We start from the raw sequence: 27394 nt of genomic DNA, 5'->3' as shown, positions 1-27394 counted from the left end.
GCCCATCCTGGGCAGGCCATCTTTCAATGACAGCATCCAAACCCACTGGGATGGGAGAGGAGGCATTCCCAGCCATCGGCCTCTGGCCCAGAGCTTGGATGCCCCAGCAGGCCTGCCCACACTCAGCTTGGACCCCTAGCTGCCTCACTGGGTTAGTCCACTGGGTGGACTGTGTGTCTGTGAGGGGTACTTAGCATACCCCCGCCCTATCAGCCCCTGTGGAGCAGGCAGGAGAATCAGGGGCTCTGGAGGGCACCTCACACCTTTTCAGAAGGCACCCTCCCATGTCACACAACATCTGCCCTGCCTGCGGGCATGCGGGCAGGGAGTTATTACCAAAGGAGAAAACCCAGGCAGCTAATCAGCTTTGGAGGTTCCTAGGGACATCAGCCTATGAAGTGAGAAAAGGGGATCCAGCCACCCGGTTGCCTGGTATCCAAACATTCCCCATGGGGCCACGAGCCTTGTGGGGGAGAGAGGCTGCATCAGACTGCCAGCGTTTGGAGGCAAACCCCCAGCTGTCCCCAGGACCCCAAAGGATTAACCAAGCTGACCTCGCCCACTGGCCCTTCCCCCAGCCACAGCCCACAGCTCACTTTTCTTATACTGTTAGGAGTTTAAGGAAGCCAAACATCTTGAAGGTATTACCATTTACAGAAAAGGACATTTACAATTAGGTATATATAAACACCTGGGGATTCATCTCCCAGAATTCTAGGCTGGTGATGCAGGGGCCATCTAACTCTCAGTGTTGACACAAGCCAGGGAGCAGCTCCCTGAGAAGTCTCTTTTCTCCCGCCCGAAAATCTTCCTCGGATCCCTACACTCCGTCCACGCTTCTCTCCCTCACACCCAGCCATCTGCTCGGAAACTGCACCAGCCTTCCCCTACACCGCCAGGAGGATCGGGGGATGAGGGGTCGCTGAGCCAGAAGTGATTCAGTCTCAAGGTCCAGGGCTGCCTCCCAGAGAGCTCCATATGGGGGCCTGGATGAGCCTTCCTTAGAACAAAGGGGCATCTTAAACCCAACTAGAGGGCTCCTGCCTCAGAATGATTCATCACTCACCAGCCGTTCAGAGCAACTGTGCAAATGCCCTCAGAGCCAGGAAGAAACTTGTCAGCGATCAGACGGGGAAGAGGCAGTGTGCCACAGGAGTTAAGTGGGACTGTGCAGGGTTCAGAATACCTAGACTGCAGTCCTGGCTCCTCTGCTCACCAGAATGTCACAAATCCCCCTAAATCTCAGTTTTTTCATCTGTAAAAGAGGGATGATAACTGCCTATCTTCCAGTGTCATCACGATGACTAAATGAGACAATTCATGTAAAGCACTTAGGCAGGGAGCCCAATATGCAGCAATTGCTTTATAAGTATTAGCTAAAATGATTACCAACCAAAGTTAAAGCAACCCATTTAAGGGACACCCCACTCCCACAGAAGCATAGAGATATGGGATGGAGAACATTTTCCACTTGGCAAAACTTTTGCCCCTCCTCAAGAGCAGTGGTTCTCAACCATGACCTCCCACCCTCACAGCCTGCCACCTCCCCAAGATACATAAATAATTTTGGTTTATGTAAAAATTCATTGTTATGTAACAGTGAGTGTATACAGATTAAACAACAACAACAACAGACTTTTTGCAGGAAAGGGCAGTAAAGCACGGCCATCATTTCATCACCACAATTATTGGTGGTCCATCAGCACAAGCAAAGCACAAGTCTAGAGCTGAAACACCTCTTCTCTCCCAATCTAAAAAGCACACCAAATATCAAGTCACCACAATGCACACTTTAAAAATCTTATAATTTTATTGTCAATTACACCTCAATAAAGCTGAAATTTTTTAAAAAGTACACCAGCATGAAGGTGAGTGGGAGTAATGTCATCATTGTGTTAACCCTGAAATTATTCTATCATATTTTTTGTAAAGCAAATTGTTGACAAGCTTCAGAATCTCATCACTGGTACAGTGAGGTTTTATTCTACCCAAAAGGTTTGAAAGTCAGCACGTGATGAAAAATTGCACGTAACCAAAATTACCCTTCAAAAATCTCTTAAATTACCCCCGAAGTATGACAATTGTTTATATTTAAACACAAAAATCATACTCAATAGACTGGGATGCTCACAATATACAGGCATATGGAAACTAAGACACACTGACCCAAGAACTGGATAAAGCTTGCTGTCTCTCTCTCCCTCTTGCCACAACAGTGTTTGGCTACATTCTTGTCAAATTGCATTCCAATCAGTTAAAAGAGTATATGATACAATTCCACCGCCGCGAATTACTGCTATGCCCCTCTCAACTGACCCATGCTGAGAAATTAGGGCTCCAGAAGCTGCATAAGATGGAACTGCTCCCTCTATCCCCCCATGGCCTGGAAAAAAAAAAGTAAGGGCACCCACTTACTTGCAGCCTGGATTCGAGCCTTCCGGCTGACCACCAGCCCAAAGCGGTTCTGAGCCACACACTCATAGTCTCCCTCGTCTGAAGGGCTGCCTCCTCCATCCAGCAGGAAGTGGCGGATCATCAAGGACCCATTGGCCAGCACGGTGGAGTGGGTACTCTCCGGCAGCTCCACCCCATTCTTCCTCCAGGTGATTCGCACTGGAGGCGTCCCCTCCACCTTGCAGCCCAGCACTACAGGCTGCCCAGGGACTGCAACATCATCGCTTGGCTCCACAGCAAATGCCAGTTCGGCGGAGTGGCCAAGACCTGCATCAGGTGGGGGAGATGAGAGGAAAAGGAGAGGTTAGTGTGGACTGAGCAGACACAGGTGTTCCAAGTTCTCTGTATCTGTGTACCCCATCCCCATCATTCTGTGATGTTAATAGGAATCTCTATTAATATATAGACCTTTGTGCATCTCATGCAGTATAGTGACTTAATCGACAGACCATCTCAGAGAGATGGATATTGTTTCTACCATCTTTTTAAAAATTTGTATCTTTTACAGAAAAGGAAGCTGAGGCTCAGAGATGTTAAGCAACTTGTCCGAGGCCTCAGAGTTAACAGCTGCAAATCTGGGATCTAAAAGCAACACTGATTCCAATACAGCCGCTGCCACTTCTGTGGTCACCCTGGTTAAACACTGAAACCTCACAGACTTTCAGGGTGTGACCTCAGGTAAAGTATTCAACCTCTCCAGGCTTCTCAGTCCTCGTCTGTTTAAATCAGGAACAACAACAAGGCTTGCATCGTAGGGTTGTTAAATATGACTAACAGACTCAAAGGCACTGCACTATGAAAAGTTAAAAGTTCTAAACAAATATAAAGTGAGATAGTAATAAATCACTGCTTCATTTTGCTGGCAAAACCATCTGAGGCCTGGTCCGATGCCTGGCAGGGAGAAGGGTGTGTTGGCCCAGTACCGGGTACAGGCTAGGCGATGGTCCAGCTCCACTGCCCCACCCCTAGGATGCTCTGGATTTTGGTTGCTTTGCTTGTTTTGCCTTTGTCATAAGGAGGATGAGGGATACCAAACATCTACTCAGATTTCCCAAAGTTTAGAAAGAAGGAGGTTCCTAGAACCTTTACTCCCAGCAACCTCTTCACTCTTGCAGAAGAGGAAAGAACTGGAAGAAGAGGGGAAAGAAGAGAAGGGAGAAGAGGGTGATCAGGGAATCAGAAGAAGCCGGAGAGGAAGGACAAGAGCTCCAATCCCAGGCATGATGCCGAGTCTCCGACTTCTCAAGAGAGCAACTTACCAGACCAGTTACAACTTCACACCAGGAGGAATGAACCCACCTGGGCTAAAAAGGCATCCACAGACCCCTCCTCACATTTCCAGGGAACTAGCGATCCGGGAGCTGGCCCCTCCCTAACAGACTAGCGCCCTCCCTGGCTGGGGGGAGATGGGGCGGCGGGTTGGGAGAAAGAAGGAGGAAGGCTGGGGTTAGGGGCGTTTTCCCCACCCTCAGGAATAGGTGATTCGTATTTTAAGACATTTGAGGGTCACGCCCCTTCAAATCCCTACCCATCCTTCCCAGGAACTGCGTTTCAGCAGCCTCAGCTCCCCACCCCAAGCCCAGTACAGAAACTGGGGGATAAAGTTTCTCCTAGAGGCGGCCACGATATTCCGCTTCTCCCGAGCTAAGAGGGGAGAGAATACTGCCCAGAGGAGTGTCTGTTGAGAACCTGGGGTGGGAGGAGAAGGGACTAGATTTGCGCCCCTCTCCCGTGAGAGGGGCCCGTTGCAGCCACTGAGGGAACAGGATGGTGGTGACGGAGCTCCGGGCGGCAAAGCCCGCAAACCCCGAGCTCTGCGTGTGCACCCTCCGGGGCAGGGCGGGCACGTGAGCATCCCCGCCGCTCGCTAGCCCTTGGTAGGCTTCTCTCCCCGCTTCCTCAGCTCGCGGGGTGTCTCTCGGGTTTCTCCCTCCCCACGCGCGGCCCGCCGGGAATCTTCCTCCTCCTCCTTGTCCTCGGTCTCTCCCTCGCACTCCGTGTCCCGGTCCCGGCTCCAAATCCACGACGTGCTCTCTCCGCCCAGCGCAGCCCGCTCGGTCCCGGCCTCCGCCCCCGGGGTCTGCCGTCTCCTGCCTCGGCCGCCTCGGGCCACTCTGTGCCTACCCCTGGGCTCCAAGCACCCCAGCTCGCCCCCTCGGACGGGCCTCAGCCCTGTGGTCTCCCATGGCTCGTTTCCCCCTCTCCCCAACTCCAGCCTGCCCGCCGAGCTCCTGCTTTGCCGCGCTCCTTGCCCCTCGGTCCGGGCTCGGGTACTGCCCTGAGTCCTGGAGACGCAGCGGACGGAATGCCGGTCTCTCTTCGGGGGGCTCCATCCTCAGCATTCCCCTGCCGCCCCCGGCAACCCGGCCTCAGCGTCCCGTCCCGTTCGCCTCCCCTTCTCGGGCAAGTCCCTCCGACCCGTAGGTCTGCGCCGCTCTCCCCGGGCCCGCCCCTCGCGCCCGCTTACTCCCTTCTCGCCCTTGCCGGGGCTCGGTCCTCAGCCGCCGGCTCGCGGGCGCCCTAGCTCACCGTCGCTCGGCGCGGGCAGCAGCAGCAACAGCAGCAGAGGCAGCAGGAGCCGGGGCCAGCAGCGCGGGGGCGCGGCGCGCGGAGCAGCCATGGGGCTCGCGGTCCGCTCGGCTCGGCGACGCGCGGCTCTGGGGCCTCTCGCGGCTCACAGCGTCCCGCGGGGCCGGCGCCGGGGCCGGGGCCGGGGCTCCGGCCGGGGCCGAGCCCGGGCGGCTGGGGGCTGGGGCCACATGCCTGCCTAGGAGCGCCGGGGGCGCAGGGGGAGCGCGGCCGCTTGCGCCATCTTGCACCCACCCCGGCGATCTGTCAGCCTCGCCCGGGGTGCGCGCTCCGCACTCGCACCGCCCGCGCCCGCCCCTCCCTCTTCCCGCCGCCCGCCGCCCCCCTTCCCTCCCCTCCCGGTCCCCTCCCCCAGCCCCCTCTCCCCGGAGGCCCGGTCTGGGGAACAAAAGAGCCGGCGAGCGCTTTAAGCGGCCGGACATTCCCGGCTGCGCGGCGGACGCGCCCCCTGCGCTTTGAACTGGGGCCGGAGCGGCGGGCGCCGTCCCGAGCTGCAGTCCCGTACCCCTCCCCCGCGGGCCAGCCCCGGACTTGGGGGCGACTGGGGAAGTGGAGACCCAGCGGACCGCCGAATGGGTCTGGGCTGCGGAGAAACCCGCAAAGCTGCGGGATTCCCTCTGACCCACTCTTTTCTGCTGCGCCCTCCTACACCGTGTCCAAGTCTATATTGTCGAGATAATTCCCTAAAAGCTGCACAAAGTTGTCAAAGATTCGGTTTTCCTTTGGTTTCCGGCCCTTCCAGCCAAAGGCTAGGACGTTTAGCTGCAAGACTGGCCTCTTCAGACTGAAGAGTTCTGGCGCTTGGGTGGACAGAGGTAGGAGAAGTGGGAAGGCAGATTCATACCGGGCCCTGGGAGAGCGGAAACAACAGGACAATGAGAACACTAAAGTGACCCGGTTCCGATGTTCTGCCCGCTGTTTAGCCCCGCAAACCCAGGCAGTCACTCTTGGAACTCATCTGAAAGATACTCGTATCTACTCTGCTCACTCATAGGGAAATTTAAAGGACACAGGTCATGACAAATAGCCTGGTAACTGGGAAAGCATATTGAAAGTTAAAATTCCCAGTAACATTTCTATACCACAAAGAAGACTCAAGGTTTCATGTCAGAGAACATAAAAGGAGACAGCATCAGTCTCGGGTGAGAAGTGTTATGGAAGATAGGCATGCCTCTTAGGAGATACATCCCCATGCTTGCCCTCAGTTGAGTCCAGCTTGATGTGCTAGTCCATCAAAATTACTGAGCAGCTACTAAGTTCAAGGAGGAGGCCTAAAGAGAGTAGTCTCTGCCTCACTCATCTATTGGCATTGGACTGGTCTGGCAGAGGAGTAATTAATTACATCTCTCTTTCCATAGCAACTCCAGAATCTTGGAGCAGGAATGTTAACCATATATAAAACTAACTTTGGTGCAGACGAGTAAAGAAAAGTCCTCCAGAAATCAGGTAAGTTTACTAGTTATGGGGTTTGTGCAGCCCAGGGACTCCTTACTCTGTAGTAACAACCGGAAGGTGAGCTTGAGAAGGCAGGACTTGAGACACACGAGCGAGCAGTAGGAGGCAATGGAGAAATTCAGGGTCAGGCACACAGCGAAGCTCCAAACCAATCTCATTATCAGGAAGGGCAGGAATGATGAGCTTCTATCGGCCATAGGAAAGGGAGGGGAGGCGGGGGGGGCCCTCCCGTGGGCCCAAAGTCCTGGAACTCCCTCCTGCAGGGCTTGAATTCTCAACAACCCCTTCTTGGCTTGTCCTAGACTCAGGAGAGGTCAAATTGGTGTCCTGGGATGCTGTCATTTTAAATTCATTTTGACAAGTGTTTAATTCTTCTTTATCACAACGCTTGCTCTGAGAGTGATATGCAAATAATGGCTATTCTCCTGCATGCAAAATGTGCAGTATCTCTCCCTATGATCTGTCAGTTAACTTGGGGCTGGCTCACTAGCCACTTTGGGGGTGGTCCTGGGCAGGGCAGCCTCTGGCTCTTGGTTCCCTGCAGTAGAAAAGCAACCACACACCAGGCACTGTAAAGATCTTAACAGAGCAGCTGCCAGCTGTGATCCTGAGATGTGTGTGGGGTGTAAGCGTGGAGTTTGGTGTGTGACTATTGTGCTTAGGTTTGAGTTAATGGACACAAGGGTGTTTGTGAAGGTTAGAGTGCATGTATGGGTCTCTGAGCTTGTAAGCACAGTGCCCACATGTGTGAACATGCAGCCATGGGCAATTTTGGAGACCAGAGTTAACAAAGAAGAGTTGTTGAGCCCAAATCTCCGGAGTTGATGGTTCACTCCTCCCTTGCACCCAAGAAAGTTAAAAAATGTGTGTCCAGATGGAAAGAGATCCCTGAAGAGCCTAAAAGAGTGTCATTAAAGAAAGCATCTTTCCTAAGTTTAGGTGCTTTTCTGAAGTGCCTGTTGATGGAGGGAGATGGTTCAGTTCATTTTTTTGTTTTTTTGGCAGGGAGGGTTCCTATCCTAGGATTCTGAGTAACCTGTTCTCTTTTAAAATTTTATTTTATTGAAATATACTTGATGTACAATATTATATGTTACAATACAGTGATTCATAATTTTTAAAGGTTATACTCCATTTATAGTTATAAAATAACTATATTCCCTGTGTTGCACAATATATCCTTGTAGCTTGTTTATGTTATACCTAGCAGTTTGTATCTGTTAACCCCCTACCCCTATCTTGCCCCTTCCGCTTCCTCTCCCCACTGGTAACCTCTAGTTTACTCTGTGTCTAATGGGTCTGTTTCTGTTTTGTTATATTCATTTGTTTATTTTTTAGATTCCACATATAAGTGATATCATACAGTATTTGTCTTTCCCTGACTTATTTCACTTAGCATGATACCCTCCAAGTCCATCCATGTTGCTGCAAATGGCAGAATTTCATTCTCTTTTATGGCTGAGTAGTACTCGATTGTATATATTCACCGCATCTTCTTTATCCATTCCTCTGTTGATGAAACACTTAGGTTGCTTCCATATCTTGGCAATTGTAAATAATGCTGCTATGAACACTAGGGTGCATGTATCTTTTCAAATTAGCGTTTTTGTTTTTGTTTTGATATATACCCAGGAGTGGGATTGCTGGGTCATATGGTAGTTCTATTTTTAGTTTTGTGAGAAACCTCCATACTGATTTCCACAGTGGCTGTACCAATTTACATTCCCATCAGCAATGTACAAGGGTTACCTTTTTTTCAGAGATAGATCAGTTCTTTCTCATCACCACCTGCTCTTTCCCTCAAAAACCAACATTTCCGGGCTTCCCTGGTGGCGCAGTGGTTGAGAATCCGCCTGCCGATGCAGGGGACGCGGGTTCGTGCCCCGGTCCGGGAAGATCCCACATGCTGCGGAGCGGCTGGGCCCGTGAGCCGTGGCCGCTGAGCCTGTGCATCCGGAGCCTGTGCTCCGCAACGGGAGAGGCCACAGCAGTGAGAGGCCCGCGTACCACAAAAAAAAAAAAAAAAAAAAAAAAAAACCAACATTTCCCATCCTGGTAGGAAATACATTCTCTCGTGCAGAAAGGCTGAGGAGATTCTAGTCATTTGGTTCCAAACGAGAACATTTCTGGAAAATAGTTTATTAACTCATTATAGGGACAGATACATGATCAATGCCTTGGCTTAACACTAAAGAATATCATACTTGTAAGGAGAAAAAAAACACTGGAAAAATAATTAAATAATACAGCAAAACTACAGACAAATAAATGAGCAGGTACCGATTACACTTGTCATGCATCAAGAAAAGGTTTTTAAATGAGACTCAAAAACCATAAGGCATCGACGGTAGATGACAAAGGGATTAATACCCTGTAAAAGGCCAATGGACTCTTTTCTAATAAAAATACTGTTGCAAAGACACAAACCTAACACTTCCAAATTACCCAGAGTCCAAATCATATATAATGCTAGTGAGTAATGGCCACTTTCTTATCAACTGTGAGTTATAGGCAGATACCAGATTTATTACTTATTTGCTTTTGAGAAACAATTTTCCACCCAACCTAATGGGTTATAAATTGTCTCATTTGCAGCTATTTAATTTAAACCAGAACCTCACTGCCTGTTAAACAAGAACATGAAAAATGACTATGTGGTGTAAATGCTAAGAGCCTACTGTTAAAACAGCCATTTAATTCAGGGCAGTTTTTGTGTTTTTTTTCCTTTAGAAAATAAAAAAATCAAACCAGCAAAATAAAATGAGGCTTTTGACCTTCAGAGCAGTGATGAAACATATACAGTAGTGTTAGCCACAGCAACGCTGAATGCTACAGAAATAGTACAAGTGACAATTCTGTCCTAATGAGATACAAAACCAACATTAATAATCTTTAGTGTTATCATAGGCTGCCTGAAGGAGGGGGAGGAGGAGGAAATGTAGGTGCGGATGTCAAACGTGAGTGACACCCGAGTGTAATAAACACAGATGCTGAAAGGGTCTGAGAAAGCTGCAACTCCGCTGAGAGACATTTCACCATTTAAAAAAAAAAAAGGAAAGATAGACTGGTTATTTCTAATTTGGCCCAGAAGCCAGAGTTAACCCTTGATGTGCTGCTCAGTTAGAAAAGATGAATGCAGGGAGAAAAGACCGCATACTCGATGCTCCTATGAGAGGCTGAGGTGCAAAATCAAATAAATGACCTTGTTTTCTCTCCACAGGAAACAGAAGTCAAGCTTGTCCCTGTGTGGTGGGTCAACAGAAAATGACTTCAGGATTGAATTTAAAGAAAAGACAAAATGAAATGAGCCCATCACCCTTGTCCTGTGTGAAGCCCTCCCTTCCAGTACCACAAGAGGATGCGATTCCTTCCACCTCCATGCCGTCAGCTCATGTTCAAGGTGCGCAGAATGGGAAGCGGTGGGGCCATGGAACCCCTAATTTCCATCCCCTTCTACCCTTCTAGCTTCAACTGGGAGGTTGAAGGTCCCCAAACCCCTCCATCCAGCAAATCTGCCTGCCTTCCTAGAAGGGAGGGAGTAATTCTACCCCAAGCATCTGGGTCGTGTTCTCCTTTCCTTGTCTCAAAAACCCGCTTGTATGACTTGCATTTATCCCCTCCAAGGAGAACCCTCCGATCTCAATCACAGGCAGAAAGATGCAAGGGAAGCTGAAACGTCTTTTCCAAACCTGCACTGGGGGTAGGCAGTTTGCCTGGCGAGGGGGCCTATGGAGGCACAGATGGGAAGGGGGTGGGAGGATGATGGCTGAAGTGAATGGCAGACACAGGAGTCACGCTCTGGCCTTGAACAGACATGAGGTAGTCATGTTGTTAGGAAAGGATGCAGAGATTGAACCCAGGCAGGAGAACCACATGACACAGTGTGGGAGAGGTGGGAGAGACAGCAGAGACAGACGGAAAGCGGAGACAGAGAAAGCGCAGAGAGGAAAGGAAAGGATATCAGGGAGGAAGAGAAGGGCACTATAGGATTGGGAGAGCAGGGGGACTGGGAGACAGACAGTGGAGGAGTGAGCGGGGAGGAAGGAGGGGAGAGCAAGAGAAAGCAGATTTTCAAAACCAGGCACTTGCCCAATTCCAACACTAGATGCAGAGTTGCTCTGAGGGGAGCCAGAATCACCCTCTCAACTTGGGCACCGGGGACATGGCAGAGGTGATGCAGCTAAAGCGTTAGGCATTCAGAGCCCGCTTGCACTCAGCCCAGCCAGACAGGAAGTGGGCTGGGGCTATCTCTGTCAGACAGGGCACTGGAGACACTCTCAGAGTGTGTAATAAAAGGCTGGGTGACAGAGGTGGGGGCCCACAGGGCTGGGCACTGTCCTGACCTGGAGGATGGAGTAGGCCGTAGTGACCACTGCCCCGGCCAAGGTTTCCCAGCTCACCAACCAGCACACGCACACGCGCTTCACACGTGTACAGCACGTATAGCTGTGCTTCACGTGTCTCTTGCCTACCGCACGTGTCACAGAGCATGGCTGGGGAAGAGTGAATAATCCACTTCTTCCTCTCCCCTGAGCCAAAGCACCCTAGGAGGCTCCAAATGGCTTGATGATGGTCAGTACCTGCAGGCAGACACGTGTACATGTGTGGTCACACGTGTCATGTCCCATGATCCATACCAGCCTGCCCCAAACTGTGCCCTCAAGGGAACTAAGCAGAGGAGGAGACTGGGGCTCTGGGCAGGCCTGGGCTGGCTGCCGGAGGGCAGGGGGCCTTTGGCTGGCAGCTGTTCCCTGGGGCCTCCTGCAGAGCCTCACTGGGCTGGAGGTCCAGGTAGGGGCAAGAAGCACTGGCTGCCTCTGGCAGGCAGGTAAGTCTGTCTGGCCCAGGGCTTGCCTGCTCACACCCTCCCAGCTCCCTGTCCAGCCGGTCTGCCCCTTGCCTGAGATCCATAACACCCAAAGTGAGGTCAGCAGCCTCTGAAGGCAGCGGATCCTCAGGTTCCTGGTCTTGGAGGTGGAGGTCAGGGTTCCCTTTGGATGCGCTAAAGTCAGAGTGGACAATGACTTCGGCCTCCACCTGGTTCCTGCAGGCTGGGGGCGGCTTCTTCCTCCCATTGCCCTGGTCAGAGAAGAGAACACAAAACCATCACTGAGAATGACCATCAGAAGAATGACCATCATTCTTGGGATGGAGAGAGACTGACCCCCAGCCCAGAGTCCGTTATATATTACATGGGAGTTGGTAAAGGAAGAACAGTGACTGTCCTAAAAGAGATGATCAGATCCATGGGAAGGCAGGGAAATACTACGCATTTGCCCTTGCTGAGGAGTTCCAGAAGTACCAGATTCAGTCAGGGCCTCAGTGAACAGGAGGAAGGGCTGAGTGCACTCAGGCCAGGTGCACCATCAGATTCATGTAATTCTGCTGTGGCCCACTTACGTCTAGGTAGAGGAGGGATTGTCCCCCACCCAGAGAAATACAGGTTCTCCCAAACTGGCCTGCCCTCCATCCACTCACCTTTAGAGGCTCCAGGGATCTGCTGGCTAGACTTTTAGCCCCAGGGAAGTTACCACCAGGGCTCTCCAGAGGATTCACTACTTGCTCTGCACGAACACGAACACGAACACGGGGACCCTCCTCTCTTTCCCTCCCCCCTCCTCCCAGGGAGCTGACCTTTATGGCATCATACACCAGAGCCTGCAGCAACAGCGTCTGCCCGGTTCCGGCAGGGGGCAGCAGGGCCCGGGTCAGAGAGGGCATGGGGCCTGCCTGGGGCAGCTCACAGCCCGCCCAGGAACCTGCCCAGCTCAGCCCACCGTGCTGAGCCCAGGAGATCTGCACAGGAAAGAGAAGTGGGAGCACTGAGAGCTGGACTGTGAAGTATGAGAGGGAAGTGGATGGCACTCCCTTCACAGACTCTCTTGGCCCCCTTGCTACCTCCCTCCCCAGGGCTGAAGGGAGGAGCACAGAATGGGCTGAGAGTCTGGGGGTGACTTTGAGGATAGAAAGATCCTCCTGCAGAAAAGCCCAGAGGTTTCTGAGCCAGGCAGGGTCTCCTTCACCACAGAGGCAGGGAAAGAATGAGGACTCAGGGGTTTGAGCCGGCTGGTCAGAGAATGCAGGATGAGCCACCACTGCTAGGATGGAGGGGACCTGCCCCGTGTGGGCCCACCTTATCCGGATCCCGGTCCCACTTGACCACCTCCAAACTGACCAGCCTCTTTTCCCCATACTGGGGAGAGCCGGGTCTTAGAGGTCTCCCCAGCTCCCAGGATGAGGAGGGATCTGGGTGTTCTGGCCACCCCGACTCAACCGCAGACAGCCCATCGGGGGCCCTCCCCTCCTTCCTGAGAACCAGGCTGACCTATTCTGCCGGGGATGGAGGCCCATCTGCTTCCCTGCCCTCCCAACCCTTTCAAGGAGGAGGGAGAGTGTGCCTTTTCTTCTGCAGCTGGCCCAGGAAGCGGAGGGGGAGGGAAGGGGCTCTCTCACGGGGTCACACATTGCGCTCTCGCGCCCTCTGGTGTCCTATTTGGGCATGAGCCACAGTGTGGGGCTCGGACCTACCCAGGCTCACCTTTCTCTTGGAGTGACCCCGGCAGTCAGGACCGCCACCACCCATAAGGCTGTGCACTTCAGCCCTGTCCTCGATGTCTGAGGGCGGTGGGGACCAATCCTGGGGACGGGGGTGCACGAGGGACTCCAGTTCATGGGCAGCCGGGGGGCTGGGTGGGGCAAGACGAGCTCGGGAGTACAGCGTGGGGTTCCCAGCAGTGGCCGTGGAGGACAGGCCCGGGAGGGCTTCCCTGGAAGGGAAGATGGGAGACAGCACAGTGGTCAAAGAGAGGGGTGGGGGTGAGACAGGTATCTAGTCCAGCCTGTATCCCTGGGCAGGTTCCTACCCATCTCTGAGACTTAATTTCCCAATCTGTGCAATGAATAAGAAATTCTGGGATTGTTCAAAACAGCTGTGACACTACACTGGGGTCCTTCCTCCTTTGGCTCCAGGCATCTGGAGATTTGGGGTCCCTCTTTGCAAGATGCTGGCAGCTACCAAGAAAGCGGCAGAGAGGCAGCTCTACCTACTACGCCTGCCCTTGCTGAGGGGATATGCTGGGGGGCTTCCCTAAACCCACCCCCTACTCTCATGAGATCATCACCCCCCAACCCCTTCATCCCAGAGTCAACTTTAATGGGGTTCCTGGGAGTGCCCAGAGCAAGTCATGGCCACTTTCCCTGCTCCTTCATCTCTGCAGCCCTTCTGGAAACCTCTCCTCTGTGCGGTCAGACTGGTTCCTTCACCCACCGGTGGGGGCCACGGCGCAGGCCAGCGCACATGCAGGCCAGGAGGCAGAGGAGGCCCAGGCAGACGCCCACGATGATGCCCGTGACGGAGTGCACGTCCAAAGAGTCTGGCGGGGGAGAGGGAGGGAACAGAACAGATGGAGGACAGGAGAGAACCAGGGTTCATAGACCAGGACTTGTGGCTTCCTCCAGAGACCCCTGGCCTGAGTCTCACCCTTTGGACATGTGAAATCTTTTCATGCAAGGACAGGAGGGCCCCATGGAGTCACAGAGGCCACCACTACTTCTCTCTCACTGGACATTCAGAAGTTGTGGTTCCTCCCCATCAGCGTGGCCTTTCAGTGAAACACACCTCTTGCCTGCCTAACAGGGCTGGTTTTGCAGGTGTGCAACACCTGCAGGGGACTCAGGGGTTTGAGCCTGAGTCCATGCTTAGAAGGGCTCTGGGCTTGGTTTAATGCTCTGCTGTCACCATCTGGAAATTCTTCCCCCTTTTAAAATAAGGGACTCCACATTTTCCTCTCACACCGGGCCCTGCAGATTACATAGCCAGTCCCATTGCCCAAGACCTCCACCCCATAAATCTCGTCACCTTTCCAAGCCAGTTCTCCAATCAAAGCAATCTCCCAAAGAAACCAAGCCAGTCTCCCGCAAATGTGACCTCTCAACTGAATCACCACTGAACCACACCCATCTTCCCTTCAAATTTGTCCCCTCCACACCAGATGAAGAGGGCACTTGTCCAAAACAATGAAAGTGTAGTCATGCCCAGAGGCAGGACCTTGGAAGAGATGGCTTGAGGGTTAGAAGTCAACTTGGGGGGGGGGCTCTGGAGAGCTTGGGCTGCCCCAGGATGGACCCCACACTTTCCTGCCTTCCTGCCTCTTACCTGAGAGCTTTTCCTGGAGAGTAATCACATCCTGCAGGCCAGAGAAGGGCCCAGGCCCCACCTCCGTGCGCGCTCCCATCTTGAAGAAGTACCTAGTGTCGCTCTCGAGGCCGTGGACCTCAGCACTGAAGATGTTTCCTGGGTTGGGGGGGCATGGGGAAGGCAGGGAGAGCAGGGTTGGTGAACTGGGTAGGGGTGGGCTGCAGGGATGGGCTGGGAAGTGGCTGAGAGAATCTGCTTCTCCTGCTCAGGCGGCAGCTTCTGCCTGCTCCTCCTAGAACAAACCTTAGCGGCCAGCTCACTACTAACCAGCCACTGGGGAGGCAGGAAAGTGGGGAGAGGGTGGGGAAACTCTTGCTCAGATGCCCTGGGGCGCGAGCCCTCACCCTCGGTGGTGAGCAGGGTCCACTGGTGCTCAGGCTGGGTACGGTTGCTGCTGTAGAGAATCAGATACTCCACGATCTCGCCGTTGGGCTCTGAGGGGGGGCACCAGTGCAGCCGAACAGTGGACGGCGTCAGGGGCCTCAGGCGCAGGTCGGATGGGGGCGTGGAGGGCCCTGGGGGTCAGGAGGGGAGACGGGGAGAGGCAGGGTCACTGACAGCCTCAGCTCTGGGGGCAGCTGGGAGCCAGGGCATGAGGACGTAGCCTCCCTGCTTCCTCCTTCACTGGAACGAACCACAAACCACAAAGCAGAATGAGGGCTGGTGTCTCACTGGGGAATTTCTGGAATACAGTTGAGGAGGGGGCTTCACCACCATTCCTCCCCTCTCAGAAACTCTTTTCTACTCCTTGGAGCAGAGCTCCTCAAACTTCCACACCCAAATACTTCCAAGGGTTGAAGACACTGTCTTCAACCCTTGGTATCCTAGGGACCTGGGGGCAGAGCTCAGAAGTTTTCGGAAGGCTCACCTTTTCTTTTAAATTCATCTATTCCATGGTAACATTTAATATAAAAATAGTGTTTGAAATATTTTATCACTTAAAGTTCCTCACTCCCCTTGCCACCCGAAATCTTCAAGTAAAGTTGGCTGATGCCCTGTGTAGCCTCTGTCTACGCCTGCCCCTGGCACAAGTCCTCAGGGTCGGGGGACCGCGGTGGGAGAAACAGCACCTTGGAAGGCTTTGTGGTTTTTTTTCAGAGAAGAAGTTGATCCTGGGGGGAGGGAGTGAATGAGGAAGGGGGAGAAGGAGGGACACAAGGTGGCTGGTGTGTTGGGAAGGGACAGAGATTTGGGGGCTCAGGTTTTCGAGGCCCAACAGAGGGTGGGATGGGGACCCAGGGCTCTAAGGCATAAGAGAGACACAGCACCACGGGCTGCCAGAACCCTCCTTGATCCAAGGTGACTTTCTGCTTCTCAGGCTCCAGTCTCCCCACCTGTGAAAGGAGAAAACATTCCCCCCTCTGTAGCCTGGTCAGTTGTGCTGGGGATCCAGTATCATAGAGTCTCCCTGGAGAAAACACCGGGGTATCCCTAAACTCCGCACGCAGTTTAAGACCATAAGAACTGAAGTCATGCGTGGATGAGAAACAACCTGCAAGCAGTTTTTTTAAAAGGGAATCCATGAGGGTAGAGGGCCTCCCCACCCTACCCTACACGCATCTTCCTATTTCAGATCAGGGACAAAGGTCTGTCAATAGAAAGTCTTAGGACTGGAAGCACCAAAGAGCCTCTGCTGTGAGAACAAAAATCCACTTGTCTTCAGATGCATTTCCAGAGGGTTCCGGAGTCACAGACCTGCAAAGCAAATGGTCCCATCCTCTCTTTTGACAGATGAGGACCCACAGGCCCTTCATGGGGAAGGCGACTGCCTGAGTCTCCATGTGTGTCAGGGGGATGACGGGGACCCAAACGCAGAACCCAGGATGCCTGGCTGCCTCCAGACCTGGCCCCCCTCACAGCTCGCTGAGGTCTTCCCACAGCCTCTTAAAAGAAACCACTCCTCTAAATCTTATGTTACGATGTCTGTGAGTAAACGGTTAAGACCAGCACAGAACTGCCTACAGAGATGCAGAGCAAATGATGGACACTCATGGGGTTCTGAGGGGCGCTTCACAAGAGGGATGCTGGGGCAAGAAGGAGTTCCCTGAAAGATGGACTGGTGGCCACTCACGGTCAGGCAAGGTGGAGCGCTCCACTACGGAGCCGAAAGGCCCGTCCATGTCCACGCCGTGGGACTGTACCGCAAACTCATATTTGGTGAATGGCTTCAGCCCGCCAATGAGGATGTCTTCTCCAGAGCTGCCAAGGCAAGAAACGTGACCAGGGCTCTCAGGCACACCCTCCTAGTAGGGCAGGCCCCTCCAAATCTACTCCTCCTACCCCAGCCCCATGGGGGCCACTAACACCATCCAGAGGACCTGCAGAGAGGTCCGGATGTACTGTATGTATGTATCAGGCTCCGTGTCCAATCCCCAAGCCAGGCCCCTCTTCCTGGAAACATGCCTGGATTAATCCACATCATTCTCTACCCAAGGGACCATCTCTGATGCTTCTTTTCCTTGACTTAATTTTACTTCAGCTGCAACTGTATATATCTATTTCTTTTTATGCTTTGTTTCCTCTGCCAAACAAACAGCTCCCCAGGTCAGGGTCTCTGTCTCCCCATCTAACTGAGGACCTCTCAGAGCAGCAGCTGGGCTGTCTCTTCCCCATCACGTGAAGTTGAAGAAATAGGTCTGTCCTGTGTGACGTTTCCTAGGGTTGAGTACAAGGCTCTCCTGTGAGGGGATGGGACTGGATGGACTCCCCTTTTCCATGTGTCACCATCTGGTCATGAGACCCTCAATGTGCCCCCAGTTTAACAAATGAGTCATGAAATGTCCCTGAACCCCCAGGTCCCCTCTCCTCATCACCACCTGTTGCCTTCTACCCCACCGTCTGCTCTTCCTCCCCCTTCACAGCATCAGCCCCCTCTTCCCACCTGGTGTAATAGGTGACCAGGGAGGCATTCCTGAGCCCCCAGGGGCTGAAGCGCACCGTGTAGTTGACAATCTTGACTGTAGTGAAGTCTGGTTTTTTCCACCGAAGCCAAATGGATGTGGAGCTGTTTGATTCCGCATGGACATGGGCGGGGGGCAGGGGTGGCCCTCTCTGGATGGGCAGGTCTGAAAGATGAAAATTAGAGTGTGGGAATGGAGGGAGGATACTCATCCCTCAATATGTATAGTGGTTTGCAGTTCCCAGGCCACTTTCTTTTACCCAGTCTCTTTTGATCCTGTGAGTTGGGTAGCACCATTCTCACTTCACAGTTGAGGAAACTGAGGCTCCCAAGAATTTAAGTGATTTTTGTCAAGAGCATACAGATAGCAGACTGTGGAACACTAGTATGTAGGAATGTAATAGAGAGAGACAGCAAATCATGGCAATTAAGAGCACAGATTCTGGAGCCAGGCTGCCCTGATTCAAATTCCAACTCTGCCACTTAGTAGCTGTGTTGACTATGGAGAAGTTAATTAACCTCTCTGTGTCTCCATTCCCCATTCTGTCAGTGGGGCAGATAATAGTAACAACACCTCATAGGGTTGTTATGAGGATTAAATTAGTTAATGTTTGTAAAGGATGTAGAAAAGTTTCATGGAATGAATGTTTGTGTCCCCCCAAAGTTCATATGTTGAAATTTGAACATATGGTGGGTCCTGTCTTAGGGATTAGTACCTGTCTTTGTCTGTTCAGGCTACTATAACAAACAACCATAGACTGGGTGACTTATAAACAACAGAAATTTATTTCTCACAGTTCTGGAGTCTGAGATCAGGGTGCCAGCATGGTCAAGTTCTGGTGAAGGCCCTCTTCTGGGTTATAGACTATTGACTTCTCACTGTATCTTCAGAGCAAAAAAGGGAAGCAAGCTCTCTTGTGACTCTTATAAGTGTGCTAATCCCATTCATGAAGGCTCCACCCTCATGACATCATCTAATCCTAATTACCTCCTATTACATCAATTGGAGTGGAGGGTTTCAGCATATGAATTCTGGGGTGACACACATTTTCAGTCCATAACAGTACACTTATAAAAGAGACACCAGGGAACTCTCCAACCCTCTTTCTGCCATGTGAGGACACAGCGAGAAGATGGCCTATGGTCTATGAACCAGGAAGCAGGTCTTCACCAGACACTGGCTCTGCTGGGATCTCGATCTTGGACTTCCCAGCCTCCAGAACTGGTTGTTCAAGCCACCCAGTCTATAATGTTTTGTTGCAGCAGAGCCCCAACTAAGATCCTGAGCCTCAGTTTCCTGGTGGGCCACAAAGGGATACCCTCCCTGCCTAGAGCGGAGGAATAATCTGATAGATGGTGCAATGTAGGTGGATGTATTTTAAAAATTGTTTAAAGGTCAAACTTGGAGTCAGAAGTCACTGATGAACCATGGGGTTTTTCTCTGTCCAAACTTTCCATATTAGCACTGTTCATGGATAATGAAAACACGGTAAACAGACCTACAAGACAGTGCACAAGCTGGAGCTTCTCTCTGTAACCTAGAAGAGCCTAGTAGAATGGGTTTGCGGGTGGCTGAAGCTTCCAGACAACGTGACCACCAGAGCTGGCCCAGAGGAAAGGGAAAGGAGGCCACACAAGACCTGTTGACTGAGACCTCCTCCCCCGCTTCCCCAGCCCCCTCACCTGGGGTGGGAGCCTTTTCCGTCTTGCCCTTCCACACTGCCGCATAGCCATCCTCGTGTTTGTTGAATGCCACGAGCTTCACCTCGTACAGCTGGCCAGGGACTGGGGAAGGTCATGGGGGTCACTGACCGGCTACAGGAACCTCTGGGGTCATCTCCAGCCACTGACCCCGCTTGTCCAGTCTCCCGCTGGAGCTATGTCCATCTCATCCCTCCCCACCTGGCCCTGCTCACCTAGCTGGGTCAGCTCATACTGCTTCACTTTCTTCTTGAGCCGGACAGGCCCCACATCCCAAGCCTGGTCTCCACGGCCCCCTGGAGGGCCCTCGCCATCTGCCTCCTCCTCTGTCCCCACCTCTCGCCAGTACAGTTTGTAGCCAGAGATCTGAGCGGGGTGAGGGGGTGGCTGCCATGATATGACCAGGGACTCCATCCTTGCCCGTACCTTCAGCTCTGCAGGGGCAAAAGGGACTGCGGGCAGAGGAGCAGGAAGGGAGGAGGAGGAGGAGGAGGCCAGGGAAGGGAGGAGGGAAGAGACACGAGGAAGCAAAAGGAAGGAAGACAGTGTTGAGTGAGAGCCTTGCCAGCCTTCTCCCAGTGCATCACCATTCAGCCACCGGCCTAAGGGCCAGGCCCAGGCTCGGTCTAGAGGACAACTCACTCTTCCACAAGTGCTGGGAATGCAGGGATGTCTCCTGGGCATTTGCAAAGAGGTTAGCAAGGAGCACCTCTGGGGCAGGGCTGACAGTACCTCGCTTAGAGTAGGGCTCTAGAATTCTTCTGAAGGAATGAATGCATGAGTACCGGCAGGTAGGGGATGATCACAGGGATTGCTAAAGCCGGGAAGGAGGGATGGAACCATTGGAAGTGGGGAGCCCTACTTGGAAGCCTAAGAGTGGGGCAGCTCACTATGTCTCTGATGCTGTTCTAAGCACTTTGTACCATGTATTTTAACTTTATTCTCACAACCCTATAAAATAACAAAACTACTATTATCCCTGTTTTGCAGATAAGAAAACTGAGGCTCGTAAAAGTAACTTGCCTGAGGTCACACAGATAGTATGTGTGCCAGGTTTTGATTGCATTTAACCACTCTACTATTGGGCCTCTCAACCAAACCCACAACGGTCATAATCATGGAAGCAGCTACTATTTAACAAGTTTTAATCATGTACTAAACATTTTGTTTACATTAATTAATCCTCATGCCACACCTGGCAGTAAATGAAGTCTTAGAGTTGTGAATGGTCTGTCCAAAGTCACACAGCAGATGGAAAGGAAACACGAGCTCAGGGGTGTCTGCAAAGGCCAGCCCTTCGCCTCTTCACCCATCCTCCCTTGCCCATCGAGCAGGGGGAGACATGGAACGTCTCTGATGGAGGAGGCGGCTGGGTCTGGGTTCCAAGGGCAAACATACACATACATACATAGGCACACGCATCACCCCGACTGTCCCCTCTGACCCCGTACCGTGGCTCTGGTTGTGCACACTGGGCGTCCTGTGCTGCATCCACTGGGAGGGGGCCCCATAGCCGGTCCCTGTGCCGGCCGAAATCCGCACTCGATACACCTTGTTGGGCTGAAGCGAGTTCAGTGTAAACTGTGTCTCGTTCCCTGGCACCTCGGTGGAGAAAATCTGATCTGCTGGGACAGAAGAGACTGGCTCTGGGTGGCCACCTAAGGACCAGGACTCCTAAACTCCCCTACAACGACTTTTCCACCTCAGGTCCTGGTTCCTCAGGGCCCATCGGAGCCTGAGACCCTCAGTGCCCAGACGGACTCCGTGATCCAGGGCTGACTCCTGGGCCTCCAACTCTGGCTGACACAGCCATCAGCCTCGGCTCAGAGTGGGGAGAATCATGGCACACACTCCCCACCGCCCCGGGAGCTGTCAGTAACCACCCCCCCGCATACACCAGGGTGCGGGCACGAGGCGCTTGCTGTGAAGGCCATCAAGCACCACCTACCTTCCGGAGCCCTGCCAACCACCCAAGCTCCCTTCCTCACCCTTCCCTCCCTCCTCACCCTCATCCTGGCCCCCAGCCACTTGCCTTCTCCAATCTCTCCATCCCTTTCACACCTCCTCCCCTAGATTCCTGACATCTGTCCTAACACACACACCCCTATGCCTCATTTCTCTCAATCCCACAAGCACACCCTCCACTTCCCTATCCCTCATCTGCTTTTTGAGCTGGGAGGGACCCCAGGGATTACCTGGGTTACCTGCCTCATTTCACAGACAAAGAGACTGAGGCAAGGACTCAGCAGGATTATGCACATGCAGCCGTAGAGGAGGTGGGGCTAGACCCCAGGCCTCCCCCTGTCTTGAGCTAGCCCTCTTCGCCTTCCCTTTCTCTCCTGCCCTCCCAACCCACAGCCCACCTTCTCCTTTTCCAGGTTCACCTTGCCCTACTCCACAGCTCTGCTCAGGCCCCCAGCCACTCTGATCAACCCTTCACACCAATGATTCCCAGCCAGGTGGAGCCCGTGTCCTGCCCCCACTCACCTTCCTTTCCCAAACCGTACTCTATCTTGTACTTCACCACCTGCCCATTGCTCAGGCTGGGGGGCAGGGGCAGCCACACCACCCTGACGTCCGAGGGGTTGGGGCTGGACAGGGAGAGCTGGGGCGCTGCACTGGGGACTGAGACAGAAGAACATCAACGTGAGCTCTGCTCCACCGACGTGGAAGGTGAGGCCCAGGAGCGGTCAGAGACTTGCCCAGGTCACACAGCAAGTCAGAAGTAGGCCCAGGACCAGGATCTGAGGGAGGAAAGGGAGCCTCTCAGGGGAGCCCCAAGCTGGAGATGAGGGGACATCCTTCCCACCCTGAAGCCAGAATAAGGTTGGGGGCACAATTGTCTACATCCGATGGATTGTCACTGGCTCCTGTCTGACTGGATGGCACATGGGTGTCGGGGAGAAGGGCCATCTGATACAGGCAATCATGAGACCTGGGCTCAAGTCCCAGCTGTACTACTGACCTTGGGCAAGTCACTAATTTTCTGGGCCTCAGTTTTCCCAACTGTAAATTAAGGAGAAGAACCCTCGCCCACTCCCTTACAGGGCACAAAATATGGCATACGGCAGGTAAAAGTGCCTTGGCAAACACTAGTAAAGAGAAGCTGAGCTACCATCCCCAGGGAATTCTCTGGGCCCCAAGGTGCCCACTGCAGGTGCAGAGGCCCTACCATCATCCAGTGTGTGGACCAGTGCTGGGGTGGAGGTGCGGCTGGCCCCCAGCTGCGAGTAGGCCACCACGTAGAACTCATAGTCTGTGTTGGGTTCCAGGTCCCGAACCTGTAGCTCAGTGGTGTCATTGTTCACTGCAAACTGGTATTCCACGTTGTCCATGCCTGAGTGGGTTAGGGTTAGAGGACAAACGGTCTGTCACAGGGCAACCCCCGAGGGCTTGCCAGCTGGAAGCTGTCTAGGGATCCTTCATATTGTCCCAGTCCCTAGAATAGCCTCTTTATAGCTAAATCATTCCAGATAATCTCGGTGGGAGAGTATAAACTCCCCTGACTTCTAGTCCCACTATATTAATTCCTCCACTGTTTAGGAAGTCTCTTCTAGCCTCTAACTGAAGTGACTCCTGCTGCAATTAACAGCTGGCTCCAGGAATGCCAAGCCATTTTCCCTGCGAGGAGAAGCATCCTCTCCCTCCTCTCTTATAACAAACTGTGCCTGAGGAAGAAATGTACTAACCCATTTCTACACAGGTGTCTCCTGTGGGCTCCCACCCCATCCCGTTCTATCCTATCCCCAAAGGCAGCCCTTCAATCATCCAGCCTGTGCCGCGCCCCTCCCCCCCCCACCAGACCCCCCGCGTAGGTCTCTGCTGGGGCCTCTTAGCCCCGGGGAGACTTACCCCGTGCCTTCTGGTAGTGGAGGGAGAAGCCGATGATCTGCTCGCTGTGCAGCTCGGGCCGCTCCCAGGCCACCAGAACGGCGGAGCTGCTCAGCGGTGTGGCGGTGACCCGCGTGGGGGCGCTGGGCAGCCCCTCGCGCACCACTACAGCCAGAGGCGCGGCGGCGCACGCTGTGCCCGCGCCATTCTCGGCCACGCACTGGTAGTAGCCGGCGTCCTGCAGGCCGATCTGCGTGATGACCAGGCTGCCGCCGCCGCCCTGCACCTTGACGCGCCCGTTGGGCCGCAGCGGCTCTCCGTCGTGAAGCCAGCGCAGCGTGGGCCGCGGCTCCCCGGACGCGCGGCACACGAAGCGCGCGGTGCTCGCCCGCGTCCGCGACAGCGCCTCCGGCGCCTGCGAGATGACAGGGGCGGCTGGGGGAGGGGAGGGGGACGCTGACCATGCGCTCCGGCCACTAGGGGCCCTGGCTCCCGCCTCCCAATACCCGACGGACTCCTGCATCCCCTCCACTCATTCTAACCTCTTCCTGACTCACCCGCCCTCCCCAAATACCCTCGGCAGTGCAGCTCTAGCTCTCTTCCGCCTTTTACCCCAGCCCCACACTGATTTTCTTTCTCTCTCCGAGTTGTCCCCAGGCCTCCTCGGCCTCCCCTAAATACCCTGGTTCCTCCTGGATCTAACCCTGCTCCCGCACTTACCATTTCCTTCTCCCTTACCTCCCAGTATCCCTTACCTATCAGATTTACCCTTCTGCCAGCCCTGAGCAACCCTGCCCCCAGTTTTCTCCACCCAGACCACTCCATCTCCCCCCTGTAACCTCAGTCCCACCCCTCCCCACATTACCTGGGTCCCACCCAGACCACCCCTCCCCTCTGCCCCCAATCCATTCTCCAATCTCTTTCCACCACTTCCTCTCCTCTAATTACCTAGCCTGTCCCCTCCAATGCCCCACCCCCCGCCCTATTCCTTTTCATCCTCCAGCACCGCCCTTCAGTCCCTCTGACACACCCACTCGCCCCTTTACCCCCCTCCCCTCTCCTCCCGGCCTCGCCCTAGCTAACCCGCCCCAGTCCGGTCTCCCCCACATCCACTCCGCGGTCCCTCGCCCTCCCTCACCCTCCTCCCCTCCTCACCCAGCACGCGGAGCTCTGCGGCTGCGGTTGCGAAGTCGCGCGTGCGGGGCTTGTTAGCTCGGCAGACGTAGACGCCGGAGTGCCGGGGCTGCGCGCTGGTGATTAGTAGGTTGGTGCGGCCCAGGACGATGACATCGGTGGAGATGGGCTTCCCATCTGAGGGAGGAGGGAGAGCGCTGGAGCGGGGAACGGAGGGCTGCCCCTCCATCCACTCCGGACCTCGGGAGACCCTCTACACCCGGGTTAAGAGGACACCACAGTCTCTGGCTGGGATCTCAGTTCCTCCACTTGCTAGACCGATGACTTCCTCTGAGCCCTCAGTGTCTCTGTCTGTAAAATGGGGAGATGGTCCCTCGCCGGAAGGGCTGCTCTGAGAGTGTAACGAATAAAGTCTGTGGGACTGGCTGGCGCAATGCAGGCACATAAGAGGTGCTCGGTACACCAGTCAGTTATTACTATTACCATTATTATTAAATTCATTTCTCTGAAGAAGGACACTCCTCCCATATGGTCTTAGCCCAGTGCTATGATGAACATACAGCTGGAAAGGTCTGGACCAGAACTAAAGATCTGAATCTGTGCAGACTTTTATCTTGATGTGAAGTGAAAACCATTTCAAAAGCCCTTCCCTTACGGACCTGAACAGAAAATCCAGGGAAGAAATGCAAATGGTCAATAAACAAAAAAGTGTTCAACTTCACAAAATCAAAGAAATGAACATCAAAACACAGATGTTCATTTTCACCCATCAAATTGGGAAAGTTTTTAAAAATAGTATGTTGCAATGTCCGAGAAAGGGTAAATGCTGATAGGGCTAACAGGAGCTCCACCTTTACCTTGAAGCCAGGATTCCACTTGTGGGCACTCTGTGGTGGGGAGCTGTGAACGGGGCTGATCACTGCAGTGTTAATAGTGGACAACTGGGAAGGACTTAAAAATTCAATAGCAGGAACGAGCAACTTAAATTATGGCGACATTCAAATGATGGACTATCATAGTTATTAAAATTATTTTCGAAAAAGTTTTAAAGATGGGGAGATGTTTATGATATACTGTTGAATGAAAATAGGACTTGGAATTGTAAGTATAGCATGCTTTCAATTTTGGGGAAAAACGTACATGTGCATAGAAAAAAAGCTGGAAGAAAATATGCTCATATGTTAACAATTTTAATCTCCGAGTGGTGGGATGTTTTCTGTTTCTCCTTTTCCCTAGTTTTCTACAATGAATACATACAACTTTTGCCATCAGAAGAAAACAAAACAAAACAAAAAAGTGATGCCCCTCCCCTGACTTAGTGGAGTAAGTTCCTAGAAAAGGAACAGTGCCCAGGGGCAGGAATGAAGTCCATTTCCAGCTTCTCTCTTCCCAGTCTCTGTCCAGGAATGCTATTAGCAGAGTTTCTCCAAGTGAGATCCCAGAGCCACAGGTGTCAGGACCCTCTGGGACAGCAATTCTCAAATCCTTACTGTGTACACAAATCACAGAATCTCAGGAGACCTTGTTAAGATGCAGAGGCCTAGGGCACCCCAGATTCTGCATTTCTAACTATGCCCAGGAGGTAAGTCCAAAGACCACACTTTCTGTAGAAGGACCTCGGACACTTGTTAAGCATTAAAAATCCTGGGTCATGACTCTCCAGGCATAAATGGAGGGAATCTGCAGTTTTAAGATGCTCCCTGGGATTGGGACTGACATATAGTACACACTACTATATATAAAATAGACAACTAATAAAGACCTATCGTATAGCACAGGGAACCTAATACTCTGTAATGACTTATATGGGAAGAGAACCTAAAAAAGAGTGGCTATATGTATATGTATAACTGATTTATTTTGCTGTACATTTGAAACTAACACAACATTGTAAATCAACTATACTCCAATAAAATTTTTTTTTAAAAATTAAAAACTAAAAAAAAAAAGCTCCCTGGGTCATCTTAATGCCTGGTCAGGATTTGAGAAACACTGATAATAGAACTTCTGGGTGACACCACAGGCTTACTGCAATAATAGTATGAGGGTCCTGCTGGCCCCAGGATCACCCTAACTAGGCAAGTGTCACAAGTCCAAGGAGGCCAGGCAGGTCAGGGAGGCACAGATACCAGCACTGCTCTTTCGCAACAGCTCGGTGGGGGTATGTAGTCATTTGGGTTATTATTTTTCTTTAAACTCTACGTATTCACCACAATATAGTCTTGAATGTGAGATACAAACTTACAAAAAGGAGGCAGTGTAGGGTCATATACTGAACCACGGGAGAAAGGGTAAAAAGAGCTGGGTTTGGGACTTTCTGGTGGTCCAGTGGGTAAGATTCTGAGCTCCCAATGCAGAGGGCCCAGATTCGATCCCTGATCGGGGAACTAGATCCCACATGCCACAACTAAAAGATTCTGTATGCCGCAACAAAGATGCCACATGCCGCAACTAAGACCTGGCGCAGCCAAATAAATTTTTTTTAAAAAGCTGGGTTTAAGACTTACTTCTGCCATCAACTTGGCACAAGTCACTTCTTATCTCAAATGGAAACAAAAATAATCCTTGCTTTTCTTCCATATAGGGCTGTAAGGGGTGGTGTACCAGAAAGAGAACAGGCTCTAAAGTTTGGGTCCTGGCTTTCCACCTTCCTCTCTGAGCCTCAGGTTCCTCACCTGCCCACTGGGAATAATAGCCCTGGCCCCTACCCTCCTCCAAGGGCTCCAGCAGGAGAGTAGGTTGCATGCTCAGTAGACTGCAAGGTGACGTTTGGCCGGCACCCTCATTACCCTGATAGCATCGATAGCATCTCCTGTAACGCGTTCCCACCTGTCACTCATCACTTGCTGCCTGATACTGTCAAGCGTCTCGTCATGGATGTGTGCTTATCTCCCTCACACAGACTGTGAGTTCAGAGGGCAATGCCCCCCCCTTTTATTCACTGTGCCCAGCATGAAGCCAGGCACACAAAGGCGGGCAGCACACTGAGTGGAACAGGAGGTGCTGTGTAGTTAAACAGACCAGCAGAGGGTCCAAGTTCCACCTGACTCGCTGGCCCCTTTCCAGCTCTCACACAGTCACTGTTGTGAGGACTGGAAACATAACGTGGAAAACCGAGCCCAGTGCCCCACCCC

The 27394-nt window shown here is 52.7% G+C and overlaps 2 protein-coding genes across 8 annotated transcripts in view; both read right to left on the bottom strand.

Annotated features, from left to right (window-relative positions):
- The window catches only part of IGDCC3 (immunoglobulin superfamily DCC subclass member 3), a 41474-nt gene extending 36507 nt beyond the window's left edge, over positions 1-4967 (bottom strand). The window contains exons 1-2 of the mRNA XM_067030718.1: positions 4922-4967; positions 2416-2721 (exon numbers count right to left, since the gene is read on the bottom strand). Coding sequence (XP_066886819.1) covers positions 2416-2536 — 121 coding nt within the window. The 5' untranslated portion in view covers positions 2537-2721; positions 4922-4967. The remainder of the gene's footprint in view (positions 1-2415; positions 2722-4921) is intronic.
- Positions 4968-8549: 3582 nt separating this feature from the next.
- Positions 8550-27394, bottom strand: part of IGDCC4 (immunoglobulin superfamily DCC subclass member 4) — a 38427-nt gene continuing 19582 nt past the window's right edge. For 3 of the 7 annotated variants that reach the window (XM_067029628.1, XM_067029631.1, XM_067029630.1), the window contains exons 6-20: positions 24282-24437; positions 23148-23561; positions 22468-22632; positions 21783-21920; positions 20747-20920; positions 19511-19747; positions 19278-19379; positions 17577-17760; positions 16767-16894; positions 15040-15210; positions 14654-14791; positions 13766-13871; positions 13037-13265; positions 12133-12294; positions 8550-11577 (exon numbers count right to left, since the gene is read on the bottom strand). In XM_067029628.1, the coding sequence (XP_066885729.1) occupies positions 11167-11577; positions 12133-12294; positions 13037-13265; positions 13766-13871; positions 14654-14791; positions 15040-15210; positions 16767-16894; positions 17577-17760; positions 19278-19379; positions 19511-19747; positions 20747-20920; positions 21783-21920; positions 22468-22632; positions 23148-23561; positions 24282-24437 (2915 nt within the window). In that variant the 3' untranslated portion in view covers positions 8550-11166. The remainder of the gene's footprint in view (positions 11578-12132; positions 12295-13036; positions 13266-13765; positions 13872-14653; positions 14792-15039; positions 15211-16766; positions 16895-17576; positions 17761-19277; positions 19380-19510; positions 19748-20746; positions 20921-21782; positions 21921-22467; positions 22633-23147; positions 23562-24281; positions 24438-27394) is intronic. The other 4 variants (XM_067029629.1, XM_059057695.2, XM_067029632.1 and 1 more) reach the window with 3 other exon arrangements.

Source organism: Kogia breviceps, chromosome 3 (assembly GCF_026419965.1).
Source record: "Kogia breviceps isolate mKogBre1 chromosome 3, mKogBre1 haplotype 1, whole genome shotgun sequence".
Lineage (NCBI taxonomy): Eukaryota > Metazoa > Chordata > Mammalia > Artiodactyla > Physeteridae > Kogia > Kogia breviceps.
This window is presented reverse-complemented; position numbering and strand designations above follow the sequence as displayed.